At 41.9% G+C, this 14,208-nt stretch overlaps 3 protein-coding genes and 1 long non-coding RNA gene across 6 annotated transcripts in view; 3 read left to right on the top strand and 1 right to left on the bottom strand.

The window, feature by feature from the left end:
* Nucleotides 1-504, top strand: part of gda (guanine deaminase) — a 7,761-nt gene extending 7,257 nt beyond the window's left edge. For both annotated transcript variants that reach the window (XM_005729376.2, XM_005729378.1), the window contains one exon: nt 66-504. In XM_005729376.2, the coding sequence (XP_005729433.1) occupies nt 66-130 (65 nt within the window). In that variant the 3' untranslated portion in view covers nt 131-504. The remainder of the gene's footprint in view (nt 1-65) is intronic.
* Nucleotides 505-3,488: 2,984 nt separating this feature from the next.
* On the top strand, nt 3,489-7,237 carry LOC102206661 (uncharacterized). Its single transcript, XM_005729609.2, has 5 exons — nt 3,489-3,823; nt 4,245-4,507; nt 4,656-4,822; nt 4,918-6,119; nt 6,522-7,237. Exons 2-5 carry the CDS (start codon nt 4,270-4,272, stop codon nt 6,913-6,915), a joined length of 2,001 nt encoding a protein of 666 aa, XP_005729666.1. The 5' UTR covers nt 3,489-3,823; nt 4,245-4,269; the 3' UTR covers nt 6,916-7,237.
* Nucleotides 5,990-7,891, bottom strand: LOC106456165 (uncharacterized). Its single transcript, XR_001290331.1, has 3 exons — nt 7,833-7,891; nt 6,725-6,759; nt 5,990-6,039 (listed from the first exon to the last, which is right to left on the bottom strand). It is a non-coding gene; the product is annotated as an uncharacterized LOC106456165 (long non-coding RNA).
* Nucleotides 7,892-7,910: 19 nt separating this feature from the next.
* entpd4 (ectonucleoside triphosphate diphosphohydrolase 4) lies at nt 7,911-13,848 on the top strand. Of its 2 annotated transcripts, none has more exons than XM_005729379.2 (13): nt 7,911-8,110; nt 8,479-8,597; nt 8,677-8,874; nt 8,956-9,161; nt 9,282-9,432; nt 9,546-9,649; nt 10,010-10,069; nt 10,243-10,397; nt 10,825-10,991; nt 11,102-11,426; nt 12,108-12,193; nt 12,305-12,466; nt 12,674-13,848. In XM_005729379.2, exons 2-13 carry the CDS (start codon nt 8,581-8,583, stop codon nt 12,906-12,908), a joined length of 1,866 nt encoding a protein of 621 aa, XP_005729436.1. In that variant the 5' UTR covers nt 7,911-8,110; nt 8,479-8,580; the 3' UTR covers nt 12,909-13,848. The 2 variants fall into 2 exon arrangements, with proteins under 2 accessions (XP_005729436.1, XP_005729437.1); XM_005729380.2 differs by having other exon boundaries at nt 10,243-10,373.
* The last annotated feature ends 360 nt before the right edge of the window (nt 13,849-14,208 follow it).

The raw sequence follows: 14,208 nt of genomic DNA on the forward strand, positions 1-14,208 counted from the left end.
CGGTACCCATCCCTAGTTACGAGCCATTTGCTTTATGCTTATCTCCCTTTCTTTTTCTGTGTCAGGTGATGATCGTAACATCGTGGAGGTGTTTGTAGCTGGCAGGAGGGTGGTGCCGATCACAGAATAAATACAACTGTACCTGTCTCACAGCCTAAAATACAGGTCCAGGATATCCAACACGACAGAAATCAACCCTGTGCCTGCAAAAGAGACAAAATTGAATTAATCAGAGCATAAAACAGAGACTGTATTTCAATTCACACAAGCCCAGTGGTAACCTGAGCTGGAATACAATCTGCTGCATGAGTCTTTAAACACAACTGCTACAATGTAAAAAGGAGAATAAGGGATTTAATAACTGAACTTTGCACTTTTTTAGACGGTTGTTGCCAGAAGAGAGCCAGGTGTGTGTCATTTTTGCCTACTACTAATGCACCACCACTCTCTGATTAACAAAGCACTTTTTTAAATCTTCCATTTGTTCACAAAGTCATCATGATTATTATTTTAACTTCTTCCTTAAATTATTATTATTTTTTAAATCCTGGAGAAGTTTTAAATACTAGTTTTCTATTGCGGGTTGATGTTTCAGTGTCACAATTGTCCACGAAGTTTTGTGCTTGTGATTTAAAGATGCTCAGTGTGCCACTGCAGTGCCTGACCCGATTATCTTCAGTGGTTGATGCTCCAATTTTTAATGCTTGTGCAGCTAAAGTATGCTTTGTGATCCAAAAACTGGAACTGACTCGACTTCTGATTAGAAAATACCAAATAGCACATGATTATACAACCCCAATTCCAAAAATCCTCATCCCCTCTTCTTTTAGCAGCAACCCATAAACGTTTAGAAAGTGAGGAGACAGATTTCTGGACTTCTTGAGGAAGAATGTTGTCATATATTGGCCTGAGCATTGTAGCTCCTCAACACTCCTGGGTCTTCTTTGCTGTATTTTCCATTTCATAATATGCCTGTACTGCAGGCAGGCCACCACCCAGATTCTTCTACTATGAAACCATGCTGTTTCTTTTTAGTACCACTTACCTTTCCAGCCTTTTCTTGTCCTCTGCTCACTGTTTTGAGACGTGCTGCTGATGTCATATTCATAATCAACCAAGATTTCTTCTTCATAAAATCGTACATTTTCTCATTTTAAACATTTGATATGTTTTCTGTATTTTACTGTAATTTAAATATGGGTTTTTACATAGAGTCCCATCTTTTTGGGAACTGGAGTTTTGCTGCTTAATAGAAACATTACATTTTAAATTGTGAGACTTTTTCTATACATATATAAGATAAAATGAAACATTTCCAAACTTTTTTGTTACTAACTTACCTGGTGGTCATACAAATCCATAGTCAGCTTTAATTCACTGAGAATATTTTCAGTGTGTCAGTGCTGCCAGTTATAGTTCAAACAGACTATGTATAGGTTGCTGTAACAGACTTTTTCAGCTGTTAGGGAATGAAGAGAATAATAATTTGAACTTATTGCATAATATGTATTAGCTTTAATACTTGTATTTAAGACAAGTCTAATTTTTTAACTGCTAATTTTTTATCGCACTGCAATAAAAGTCAAGTCTTGCAAACTTGCTCGTATTTGATGTGTGACATCATCTGTGATTGAAATAAAGAATGACGCCAAGATTGTATTGATTTCTTTTGATATTTAATTTGCAGTTATCAATTTCTATTTTGTGGAATAAAAAAAATACACACTGGCCCTTCTTTCCAGCAAAACAGGCAGCTTACACATCCTTCAATTAGCAATTTTATACAGTCTGGGAGAGACAGCCTGGAGACATGAAGCTGGCTGTAGTGGCATGTCCTACTGACATCAAGGCTTCTTCTCTTTTTTAAAACGTCCCATAAAACAGAAGATGTCACGCTAAAATTCACAGCCACTCGTGGGAGAAAACGGTAGTCGGAACAGTTACAGTATAAAAGCATCATAAAGCACTTTTATCTGAAAAAAAAGTGCTTAAGATAAGATGTAAACAAAACAGAAACAGCGTTTTTATTTCACCCATTGTAAACATACAACGAAACAGCAATACAATTAACTTGATGAGGTGGTGTTGTGTTATTTGTGAATGATTTGTTGAAAAGAGCAAAATCTTTCAGCCCATAAACTGAGCAACTTTCTTCAACTGAGCTAATAGCTGCAAGCAAAGTAGCAGAGATGCTCTCACATGCCTACCCTCAAGTTAAAAAAGTTCATGTCTAAAAAAAAGACTTCTATTCAACTTAGTTTCACTTCATATTTTTTCCACTTGGTTGTCTGCACTCCACCCACAGTGGCGCTGTCTAAACATGTGTCTCTAAACCAAATGGAATATTTCCCAGAATGAGAATGAGTCTGAATAAGACTTTTTCCTGCTGTGCATGTAAAAGTGACACTTTGGATGGTCCTGATTCTACAGACAGTTTCTCAGGTTTATGTGTGAAAAAGACTTTAGTGATTGTTTTGAACGGTGCATGCTCAGGTATCCTGTTCATGGCTTAAACTGGCACAATTAATTCTATTGATTTAATTGAAATAAATGTAGGCCTATAACCTCCTGTTGACTAATCCATGAGGTACACCAGTGAACACGGAAGCCCAGTTGCCCAAATCTTTTAACAGATTTACAGCTTACAGCCATAACACCTGAGCACACCTGATCTCATCAATCTGATCTCAGGGGCTGGGCAGCATCAGGCCTGTTTAGTACTTGAATGGGACCCCACCTCAGAAACCAGGTACTGTAAGGTTGGAGGGTGGCTCACGTGGTGGAGCGTGTCATCCACCAGTCTGAAAGCTGATCTTGAAGCATTCTGGGTAAAATATTGAACCTTGCTTCATTTGTGTGCGAATGTTAGATAAATGGACTTCTATGGAGCTTTTGTACTCTAGCTGACCATTTAAAGTGCTTTTTACTACAAGCCTCAGTCACCCAGTCACACACACGTTCATACAAGTGCTTTTTTCGATACCTAAGTGCAGACACACTCAGGTAAAAGTGCTTAAGTATATAGATAAAATATATACATGTGTGACTGTGTGAATGAGACTTGTAGCAGAAAGCTTTTGAGCGCTCACATTGTGTAGAAAGACAAGCGGAAGTTCAATTATTTATCTTAATTGCCTACATCGATATTTACTCCTCTCAATCGTAGACTCAGTCCTACTATTGTCTTGCAGCACCATCGTGTGGTACAAAGTGGTATTACATAAAGTATTCGTATTTTGCGTCGTGGCATTGCAACATAAGTAAATGTTGGAAGGTTGTAAACCTTTTTAATTAACAACAAGTATCTTAAACACAGTTCAAGATTCATTTATAAGATTCACGAATATCAGCATTTAAAGTTACTTTACAGGCACATAATTAAAAGACTTTTCCTGAGAGTAATACAGAACGCCTTAATTAATGATTAGTATTACATTCATAGACAATTTGCTTGCAGATAAGATAACAAAAGTGATAATAATCAGTTAATTTGCATTTATAACATTTTTTTCCTCAACTTCACACTGACCTTGAACGTAACTTGACGTTCAGTGACACTCGGTCCCTCCCTAAGTTTTTCAGAAAGCCCTACCGGGTTACCAGTGAAGTCTCGAGCACTGCTTTTTTTCCGCTGGACTTTCAGACCGGGGGAGTTCACTTGAGTCAGGCAACCTGACGCGAAGTGCTCCTGGGAGACAAAACTCAGGGAAAAATGTTCCACATGACGAGCGTCCAGTCAGGAAGTGTTGAAAGCGTCAGAGCAAGGCACAACTGTGCTTTGTTTTCGCATAACGACAAGACAGCACACTGTTACATCTGCCAGGTAGGTGTCAGTGCACTGGAAACTATTCTAAACAATACATTCTGCTCCTTTCAATCTTTCCGTAACTACAAAGGCGAGTTAGTTAGACAGCAGCACTGATAGTTAACAGTTTTACTGTAGCTTGGTTAACCACCCACACTCTCATTCACACACGAACACCAAAGTAGTTATTAACATCAGCTAGTATGTTTTAATGTTTAGATATGAACGCTGATCGGTGAGAGGAGGGGTGTGCACCGTGTCAGTTTTATATGTGTCTATATATGTTTTTTTTTAACATTTGTTGGTAAAATAACTTCAATCCTAATGACACCATTCAAATTACATAAGAGTTAAAACTCCTTATCAACATTATGAATTTATGAAAGAAAGCAATTTCTACTTTTAACCCTTCATCACTTGTTGCGTTTGACCACTTCAGCCCTGAAGTCAGCTGAAATCCCACAATGCCCCTATTTCGGGCTTTGGCTGAACGTGGTGGGGCGAAGGCTAGACCTGGGCGCAGGAGGCAGAGAACAGGAGACTGCTGGAGGACAGATGAAGATGGTCCGGTCCTTTCACTGAGGCAGCTGTCTCTGCTAAGCCTTGCTGACAACATGAAAAAAGTGTGGGTGAAAGACTATACCGATAACTACCTGGATCAATATTCATTCAGATACATCATGGGGCCTTTCAACTTACTCAGTGAGTTAATTAAAAAATGATAACTGGAGAAATTTAAAAAAGCAGCAGCACAGATTTGACTAAATCACTATAAGTGATCCCCTGCTGTACGTGTCTTAATGATATCTTTGTGGATGTTTCTTTTTCTACTCTTTAACTCTGCCTGTAGCCAGTGAACTGGTTGAGGAGCTGACATGCCTGCTGTGCAGCAGAAAGAAGTTGTCCAGGGCAGCCCTCCACCTCCTATTGGTGCCCCAGCTTCGAGGTCTGTCTCTGGAAAGTTGTCCTGCTTTGGTCACCCCAGCCCTCTGCACTCACATTGCTGCACGCTGCCAGGTTGGAGAGAAACCACCGCTTCCATGTCCGTGTCTCATCTTTTACTCTGTCTGATTATTTATTGTGAGTCTGAACTTTCTGTGTTTTTGTCTCAGGATTTGAGGAGTCTGGATTTGTCTGGAGCCCAGCAGCTACCTTCAAAGGTCATTTCCGAAACCCTCCATGGCCTTCCTGCTTTGCGCTCCCTCTGTCTGACTGGCATGTCCTGTGACAAGCATGTAATCAGAACAATCGCTCACCGTTGCCGTTTGTTGCGGCATCTAGATGTATCCCACTGTCATTTGCTTTCCCCAGGTGCATTGCTTCCTCTTGGAGGTGGGGCTTTCTGCTCATCCTCAGGCAGTCCCTTTAAAGCTCAGAGTTCTGTTTCCACTTCCTGCTCTGATCAGTCCTCATCCTTTCCTGCAACCCTGGCTCCTCTTCCCCTCAGCAGTCTGCTGGCTCTGGATATTGGGTTTGGGGTACAAGAGGAAGAACCTGTGGCTGCTGCAGCCTACCTCCTTCTCTCGCTCCCCTCCCTGGAAAGAGTAGCCATGGAGGGCATAGAAAAGGCCTGCTGCCTCATCGAGCACAGAGAGTTCAGCCTGGCAGATGAGTTTACAAGCAGGGAAGGAGTTGCCAAGCTGGAACAGGTTTGGCAGGAAAGAAGGGACAAGGAGGGCAAGGATAATTTAAGAATGAGGAGAGAAAAAACAGCAGTGGATAGAGAAAATGAGGATGAAGAGGAGGAGGGGATGTCATGGGAGGAGTATAGGAGTGGGAGTGAGGAAGATACAAGTAGAGATGAAGGGCCGCCTTGCTCTCAGAGGCAGTCAGGGCAAAAAAGGACACATTGGTCACAGTCAGACTTTGCCCTGAAACTGAAGGATGTTAAGGGCTTAACCTTTGACTCTCTGGATAGTTTAGGTCGTTTATGTCCAGGCATTTGCTCCATGTCTGTGAGTGTTGACAGTAATGAAAACACTAGAGGAGGAAGCAAGGTATCTGTGTTAGCCGCGGGCCTCAAGGCCTGGTCCGGTCAGCTGCAGAGACTCTCAGTCCAATTCCCAGGAAATCTGGACAACCTCCTTCCCTCTCTGTTAGTTGCAGGGTCCTCTCTGATTTCTCTTACACTTGAAGGGGTGAAAACCAACTCCTACACCAGACTCCTGCCAGTCATCAGGGCCTGTCCCAGACTCAGAGACCTGCTCATTTCTGCTGAGCCTTCTCCCTCCTTCCTACAAATAGAACATGAGGAGGATCAACAGGACAATGGAGATCTTCCACGTCTGCCTAACCTTTGCTCTCTCACACTCAGGTAAGGTTACTGCTGAGGTACTATTTATGGTATACCAGGAAGTATTGCCCGTCAGTAAAGATTCTACACTGTTTCTTTGTGTGTTCTTGTAGTAGGCTGCTCATAATGATGTTTCACATCAATCTGACATTTAATCATGCCATTAGAGGAAAATCAAGTCTATTCTTGCTGCCAGGCTTGTACAGATAACGCTGGCCTTTATAGTGTTCATATTCTTCTTTTTAAGCTTTTTTTCTGCCTCGGTAGCACCTATCTGTGTTGTGGCATATAACAAAATAAAGTGAGAGGAAGTAATTATTTGAAACTTAAGAAATGAGGCCAGAAAATTATATTTTGATAAGCAGACAAGACTTTGGCAATCTATCAAAGATCTTTCCTCATCTTCTTTGTCTCTCCCTGAAGTTTCACCTATGAGCACAGCCAAATAAAGCCTGCCATGTTCTGGATGTCCCTGAAGACGGTCCTCAGGTGTCTCCTGACTGGTTCCCCTTTACTGGAGAAGCTCTCACTCGTCTCCCTGCCGTGCCCCTTGGACTACACTTTACAGAGTGTGCTACGCACAGAGAACTATGAGCCGCGTGCTTCTGCAGAATCCACAGGCTCACCTCTCGTGCCGCTCGGTCGGGTACGCCACGTTGATCTGCAGCGGACAGACGTGACGATTAGAACGGTGAAGAGTTTATTACAGCAGAGCAAGAGACTGAAGTATATGGACGTGAGTTGCTGCTGGCAAATTAGTTGCTCCGAGTGGCTGGCCTGCAAGAAGTGCAGTAATGTTCAAATTGTCTGGGCATAATGAAGAGATTACCAGTGGATTCACGTACAGCAAATAAAACTACTGTGCACCTTTTATAGTGTGAGGTTCTACTATAGCTCTACGAATTTTGGCAGGTTATCACAGGTTATTTTTGCACTGAGAGAACATATTGAAATTACACTTGATGACTTGTCTTATATAAAAAGAGTTATTACAGTAACTTGGATACATTTGAAAATGTGCTGTATAATTTATACCATGTTTTAAATCATTTGTTATTGTTTTTCAAACTTATTAGAAAGTCAATATTAATGTCTTGTCTTTTCAGTAAGCTATAAATCTTATATTAAATACCACATGAGTGGATTTGTGTATGACTTATGATTTTATATCCACTATCAATCCACTGCACATGTCCAAACTATCTCAGCCTTGCCTCTCTACCTTTGTCTCCAACCCGCTCAGCCTGTGCTGTGCCTCTGATGTACTCATTTCTAATCCTGTCAATTCTGGTCACTCCCAATGAAAACATCTCAGTGCAAACATCTCCAAACCACCCACCATAGCAGATCTCACTACCATCTTGTAAATCTTCCCGTTCACTCTTGCTGTTGCCTTTCTGTTATAAATCACTCCTGACACTCCACACTGTATGCTCTCTTTTTCACCTCTCTCTCATTGACCCCAAATAATTAAACTCGTCCTCCTACCTCTCGCATATTAAACTGTTTCCATCTCATTCATACACGTGTTGTGTCTTCGTTTCAATACCTGTCCTTAATCACATGAACCTGCTGCACATGATCTCTGCCTGTCAGTCAATAAAAGTCATTTTCCTTACCCTGGTGTCCATCCGTGCGCACAACTCAGTATAAACCTTTGACACCTTTCTTTTTCTTTCCTAACTTCTCCCTTTAAACACGATGATTTCACATCACCTGGGGATCATTTCTTACCTAATTCCAGGAAGTAGGTGGCGGTATTGCACAATAATCCCTACATTAGACGTGGAAGAAGAAAAAAACAAGACGGGCGGCTGTTTGCCCACAGGCTTCCGATCCGGGCTACGCGGAGATAAAAATCAATCACCACGTCTCGACTACCACGTCACTCACCGGATTCCTTCTCGTACCTTTACGTTAGTTAGCCAGAGGTTAGCATCTGGCTGCTAATAAACGCCACATTTTCAAGAAAAGGGGGGATTTTCCACACCTTTACCTACTAACCGTACCTAGTAAGTAATAAACCGGCTAGGAGCTGTGAACACGTCACATTACCGGTTTTATAGTGACGATCAGTAAAAACGCGCAAAAATAGGATCATTTAGCTTTCTACTACAACCAAAGTCAAACGTTATTAAACACAAACGTCTGAAACGCAAATGTTAGGTCGTGTGAGCGCTTATCGGCTTTCCTTTTATAAGCAGTGCTTTTCCTGTTTGGCTAATGTCTGTCTGTAGTTTAAATACGTTGCCTTTACAGCGATAATATGCTACATGTCCTGTGTCGTACCGGCTCTGCGGGCCTTCTTGATAAAAGAGCTCAAGTTCCCCTCAAAATAAAATGCGAATAACTGTTAATTTATAACATTGCCCCCTAAAAGGTCACAATGATAAATGAAGACATCAGGACGTTTGGAACAAGGCAGATATTCATCTTCCAGCTTCATGCTTTATAGTGATAAGTAAAGCAACAAGTAGAAGAAATGTCCATCATGGGAAGGTTGGTTTCTCCTTGCATACCTTTCACATATCTGTGACGTTTCATACTTTGCTGAGGCTCTCTTACCTTTTGTTGACAGGATCAGCTTTTCGTGCCTTTTCCCAGCTTCGTGGCACTTCAGCCTCTCATCCCAGGTTCTTCCTCGGCTCCTGATACCATCAATCAGACAGCTGCTCTTCATCAGTCTAGTGGTCTGTCTCATAGGGCTGCTCTACCTGCTGCTTGTTGCTGGAAAGGGGCACGTCAGCTGGATCACAAAGGAAAATCACTTCCACAGGTTTTACACAACTACTATCCAGTTGTAGATGTCCTAGTAAACATGGGAAGCATCATTTCTAACTTTTACGATTCTCAACAGGCATTTAGCCAGGGTCACTGATATCGACGCAACAGACACAACCAACCCCAACCTGAACTACGGTCTGGTAGTGGACTGTGGCAGCAGTGGCTCCAGGGTGTTCGTGTACTGCTGGCCCCGGCACAACGGTAATCCCCACGAACTGCTGGACATCCGGCAAATGCGAGATCAGAACCGCAAGCCAGTGGTCATGAAAATCAAGCCAGGTGAGATGTCCAGTGTTTGGCTCAAACTGTTATCACAATATTATATGGTGATGCACGCATTTCAGCATCTTGTACTGCCTTTGATTTACCCGCTGCGATCTAATGTGTGTTTTCCTTCAGGTATTTCCGAATTGGCTAAAACACCGGAGAAAGCCAGTGATTATATATACCCACTGCTGAGCTTTGCAGCCCAGCACATCCCCAAACACAAGCACCAGGAAACACCCTTGTATGTCCTGTGCACAGCTGGAATGAGAATCCTACCCGAAAAGTAAAACCCCAATAAGAATAAAATCGTGAACTACAAATCTGTTAACACCTGAGCTGACCTGAGTTACAGTTAAAAAAAGCAAAGTTCTTGTTATTTTGTTTGTTTGATTTCAGTCAACAGGAAGCACTTCTGGAGGATCTGCGCACAGATATCCCAGTCCACTTCAACTTCCTCTTCTCGGATTCCCATGTGGAAGTGATTTCTGGAAAACAAGAAGGTACGTAAATGGAAACGTAATTTGAATTTGTTTATTTCAAAGGGACAGTGCATGTAAATGAACAAATCAGTGAAAATATCGAGTTCCTGGCACGTTAGACGAAAACAATAAATAAGAAATTTAACACATCATCAGACAATGTACAACGATGTAGTTCAGGCAACAAAGACATAAAATTACAACATGAAATTTTATAGTACACAAGAATGAACATCAGTGTGTTATACAGAATGAGAATGGTTTGTGTTGTTTTATATTTAATACAGTGGGAGTTTATTTGATTCATCACTTTGTAGCCACTGAAAAGTTTTCTGACACTAAACTTTATATCATAATTTACTTTGTATTTATTGGTTTTAGGTGTCTATGCTTGGATTGGAATCAACTTTGTCCTTGGAAGATTTGACCATGTGCACAATGGTAAGAATCCAAGAAGGTAGCATTACACTTGTGTACTAAGTTTTTGCCACTAAAAGGCTGTTGTGCTGCATGTTAACTAAATCCATGGAGACTTTTGTATCTGCTAACGCGGTGCTCATACGATACGCCTTCACTAACTGAATCTCAAACCCCTTTGCTCTCGATCACCCAAGACGGCGAGGCTGTAGTGGAGGTACATGTTCCAGGCGGCGATCAGCAGGAGATGCTGTTGAGGAAAAGGACTACAGGTGTCCTGGACATGGGTGGTGTCTCCACACAGATTGCGTACGAAGTGCCCAAAACTGTAAGCTTTGCTTCTCCACAGCAGGTTATTATCCACAACCAATTTTGTTTTCGTGCTCTTTGGTTTTTGCCACTCACCCTCTGTTTTTCTCCCCCACTCCCCTTCTTCCACCCTCTATCATTTCCTGGTAAAACCTGTATGATCTACTCTCCACTCATCACTATTGACTCTACTGTAAGCCAGCTGCAGGCTCAGCAAATATGCCACTGATTGACTGTAGCCTCCCTAGATAGTTCATCTCTGCTTCTTTGATGTTTTGAGATGCCTTATTTGAGACACAATATTTAGCTTTCTCTTTTATTTTCTTGCCTCGACTATGGCTGCCCTGCTCTAATAATAAAGGTGTGTCTATATGCATACACGCACTTTAGAAGTGCGGGTGTGTAAATTTGAATATGCGTAAGTAGAGGGAGGGAGTCACTTCTCGTGCTGATGTGTGTTTGCTCTGTAGGAGGAAATCGCCAAGAACTTACTGGCCGAGTTTAACTTGGGGTGTGACGTGCATCGCACAGAGCATGTGTATCGTGTTTATGTGTCCACCTTTCTGGGTTATGGAGGAAATGCAGCACGCCAAAGATATGAGGAGAATCTCATCAGAAATACTGCAGCCCGAAACAGGTGAGATCTGCAGGTCATTCTCTTGGCTTAATTAAACTGTTTTTGGGTTTGTTTGTTTTTTTTTAAGGTGGCACTACACAGTATTGCGGATATTTATTATATTTATTCAGGCTCTTAGATCAGCATATTGGTGAAACAGTGGAGTCTCCACTGCTGGACCCATGTCTACCCACTGACCTGCAGGATGAGATCGGCCCACCTACGCAGCACCTGTATCTGCGAGGCACTGGAGACTTTGACCAGTGTAGGCAAATTCTCCAGCCATTCCTAAACCGCACCAATGACACCCAAACCTCCCTCAATGGCGTCTACCAGCCGGCAATTGACTACAGCAACAGTCAGTTCTATGGCTTCTCTGAGTTCTACTACTGCATGGAGGATGTGCTGCGCATGGGTGGAGATTATAATGCTTCGAAGTACGCCAAGGCTGCCACGGTGAGTGGCGCTAAAAAAGTTTAAGTGCCAGCAGAGCTCCACGGTACTAGGTTGTGAGCGCAGAGCCTGCTGAAGGACTCGGGGCCCTGATGTCACTTTCATGGGCTCTTTCTGACAGTTTAGTCAGTGACATACATATGAGTATCCCCCTAGGTAGTGTAGGGCTCTGGCAGTGTTCCTCCTGGTCCTTTAGTCTTGCTTGCTGAGTTGATGCCCTTCTCCTTGTATGTCCTCCACACTCTTGAGACTGTGCTGGGAGACAGTAAACCCCATTGTCATAGGGATGCACCATGCTCGAGTAGCTGTGCAACTTGAATGGGCTGGGGGAACAATCTCATGCTACCAGTAGTGGCAAGTGCCATCAGTAAGCAGGGATAATGGCAATGGTGCTCACCACCTGCTAAACCACTCCCTTTTTGAGATGTGTTTTGTTACCTCTCCACTGTACCTGTTTTCAATTTGATTGAAAGCAGGTGAAGTTGATTCACAATGGCTCACGCTTGCTATTAGGGTGGATTGATCCCTCAAGTTTAACTTTATTTAGGCTGTGATGATCCAGTGTTCCTTTAACCCTTTTGAGCAGTGGAGTAGAGTTATTTTGAGCACTAGAATGGTTATAGTAATGTTTATCATTCACTTATCATTGGAAACTTTGCAGACATTTTTATTAAACATTTACAGAGTTATTGTGCCACCCAGTGGAAGATTCTGAGGGAACGCTTTGAGTCTGGGTTATATGCCTCACATGCAGATCTCCATAGATTGAAGTAAGTCAGGACTCTCCAGCAGTTTCTGAAAACAACATATAACTTGTCACGTTCCTCCAATATCTCTGCTGCATGAATGTTCAGCATGTGCTGTATTTTTCCTGTCTGCAGGTACCAGTGTTTTAAATCGGCATGGATGTATGAAGTATTGCACACAGGCTTCTCTTTTCCAACCAATTATAAAAACCTAAAGACTGCTTTATTGGTCTACGATAAGGAGGTCCAGTGGACTCTTGGAGCTATACTTTACAGAACACGGTTTCTGCCTTTAAGGTAAGATGGATTTTCTCGCACATGTTGCCCTTTCCTCGTCAGTTTACTAATCAAGCTTTAAGTCATTTTGCCCAGTGAAAATAATGCTGTTCATGTGAATGAGTGCAGCCATGGTTAGTTGAGCTGGATTTCACTACAGAACTCTCAGTCTTTGTTTCCCAAACTGTTGTAATATGTGTGACTTGTTCTTGTTGTGACCTCTTCCAGGGACATCCAACAGGAAAGCCTGAAAGGAGCGCACTCTCACTGGCGACACAGCTTCTCCTTTGTCAACAATCACTACTTATTCCTGGCTTGCTTCTTCATCGTTTTGCTTTCTATTATACTGTACTTACGGCGACTCCGCCGCATTCATCGGCGCACAGCTCAGCATTGCACCCCCTCGTCTGTACCGTGGCTGGAAGAGGGCCTTGGCTCGCCAACAATCCTCATCAATCTCTAAAATTTGTAGAGCGTAAAGTCTGGGCAGCGCGTCTGTTTCCCATCGCCAATCTTCGCTCCTTTTCTCTCTGAAGCCATCTCCTTTGTCAGTGACTCTTTGAAGGCTGCTCCACCTTAATGTGTTTTGAGAGATGGTACAAATAAGGAACACCTTGCATGAATCTGCGATTAAGTTAAACATTCATAATTATATTTTTGCCTGTCTAATTCAGAGGGCAGCTGCCCTTAAGTGTCTCTTATTTATTTCCAGAGATAAATGGTACTTTATTTCCAGGTTATCCATAGGGAAATAATTTCTTAGTCAAACTTTTTAATTTCACAAAGTTTGACAAATAAACTATAGTGGCTTTTTTTTTTTAATTTCTATTTATGTGTGGATATTTACAGTTCTGTATGCCTTTGCCTTTTCTTTGTGCATGTACACATCTTTTTTGTTGTTGTTCTTAAAGTTAGATGAAATAAGCACTCCCCTATTTGTATAGAAACCTCAAATGCAATTAATTATAATCAGTAGAAGGAGAAATTTTTTTTTTTTTTGCACTGCAGTTGAGAAGCACGTCCTAGCAGGAATAGTCTTTTTCTGTTTGTGTGTGTCTGTGCGCATCGCTCCAAAAGTGACAAGTAGCCTTGAACAGCTATGCTAGTGCAATACATGTCTTATCACTGCAATGCATCTACCCTTTTCTCGTGAGCCTCAGTCTTTTCTAAGGCCTTGCTGAAAGTCTTGCGTGTGGATATCTGGCTGTTCGGTTGGATACTGTTGCATATGTTTATGTTTAGGCTTCGTTTTCAGAAGCTATCATGTCACTGCTGTGTGTGTGTGTGGGGGGGGGGGATTGTAAACAAGAGCACATGCCCCATTATTTATATAATGAAATGTTTTCACAAATGAATGTGAAATAAATGTGACACTGCAACCCAGTAATAAAAATTTTATGCTATTCTGATCTTTTTTATTATCTTTTGGATTAAATGTAAATTTCGTGGTCTCTGGGAGTAATGTGAACACAGACCTCTCTGTCCTCTTTTATTCACCAAATGTGGTTTTTAAACTTATTTCCTGTTTAAAAACTGCATGGGAAAAAAATCAATCAATGGTAATAATCAGCATGTAGCCAATAATGGCCACAGAGCTGCAGGGTTTTTTTGTTTGTGTGTTTGTTTGTTTTTTTGTTTTTTGCCTGTCCCGTTTGGTTCTTTAGCCATCAAAATTGTTGTCTGAAGGCCAACAAAGATACCCAAAGAATTTACTTTACCAAGTGGATCATCAAGGCCTCGCCGTATTGGTCCATTTGATCAAC

The sequence above is a fragment of the Pundamilia nyererei genome, unplaced genomic scaffold (genome assembly GCF_000239375.1).
Source record: "Pundamilia nyererei isolate P.nyererei 1_Seehausen unplaced genomic scaffold, PunNye1.0 scaffold00033, whole genome shotgun sequence".
NCBI classification, from domain to species: Eukaryota; Metazoa; Chordata; class Actinopteri; order Cichliformes; family Cichlidae; genus Pundamilia; species Pundamilia nyererei.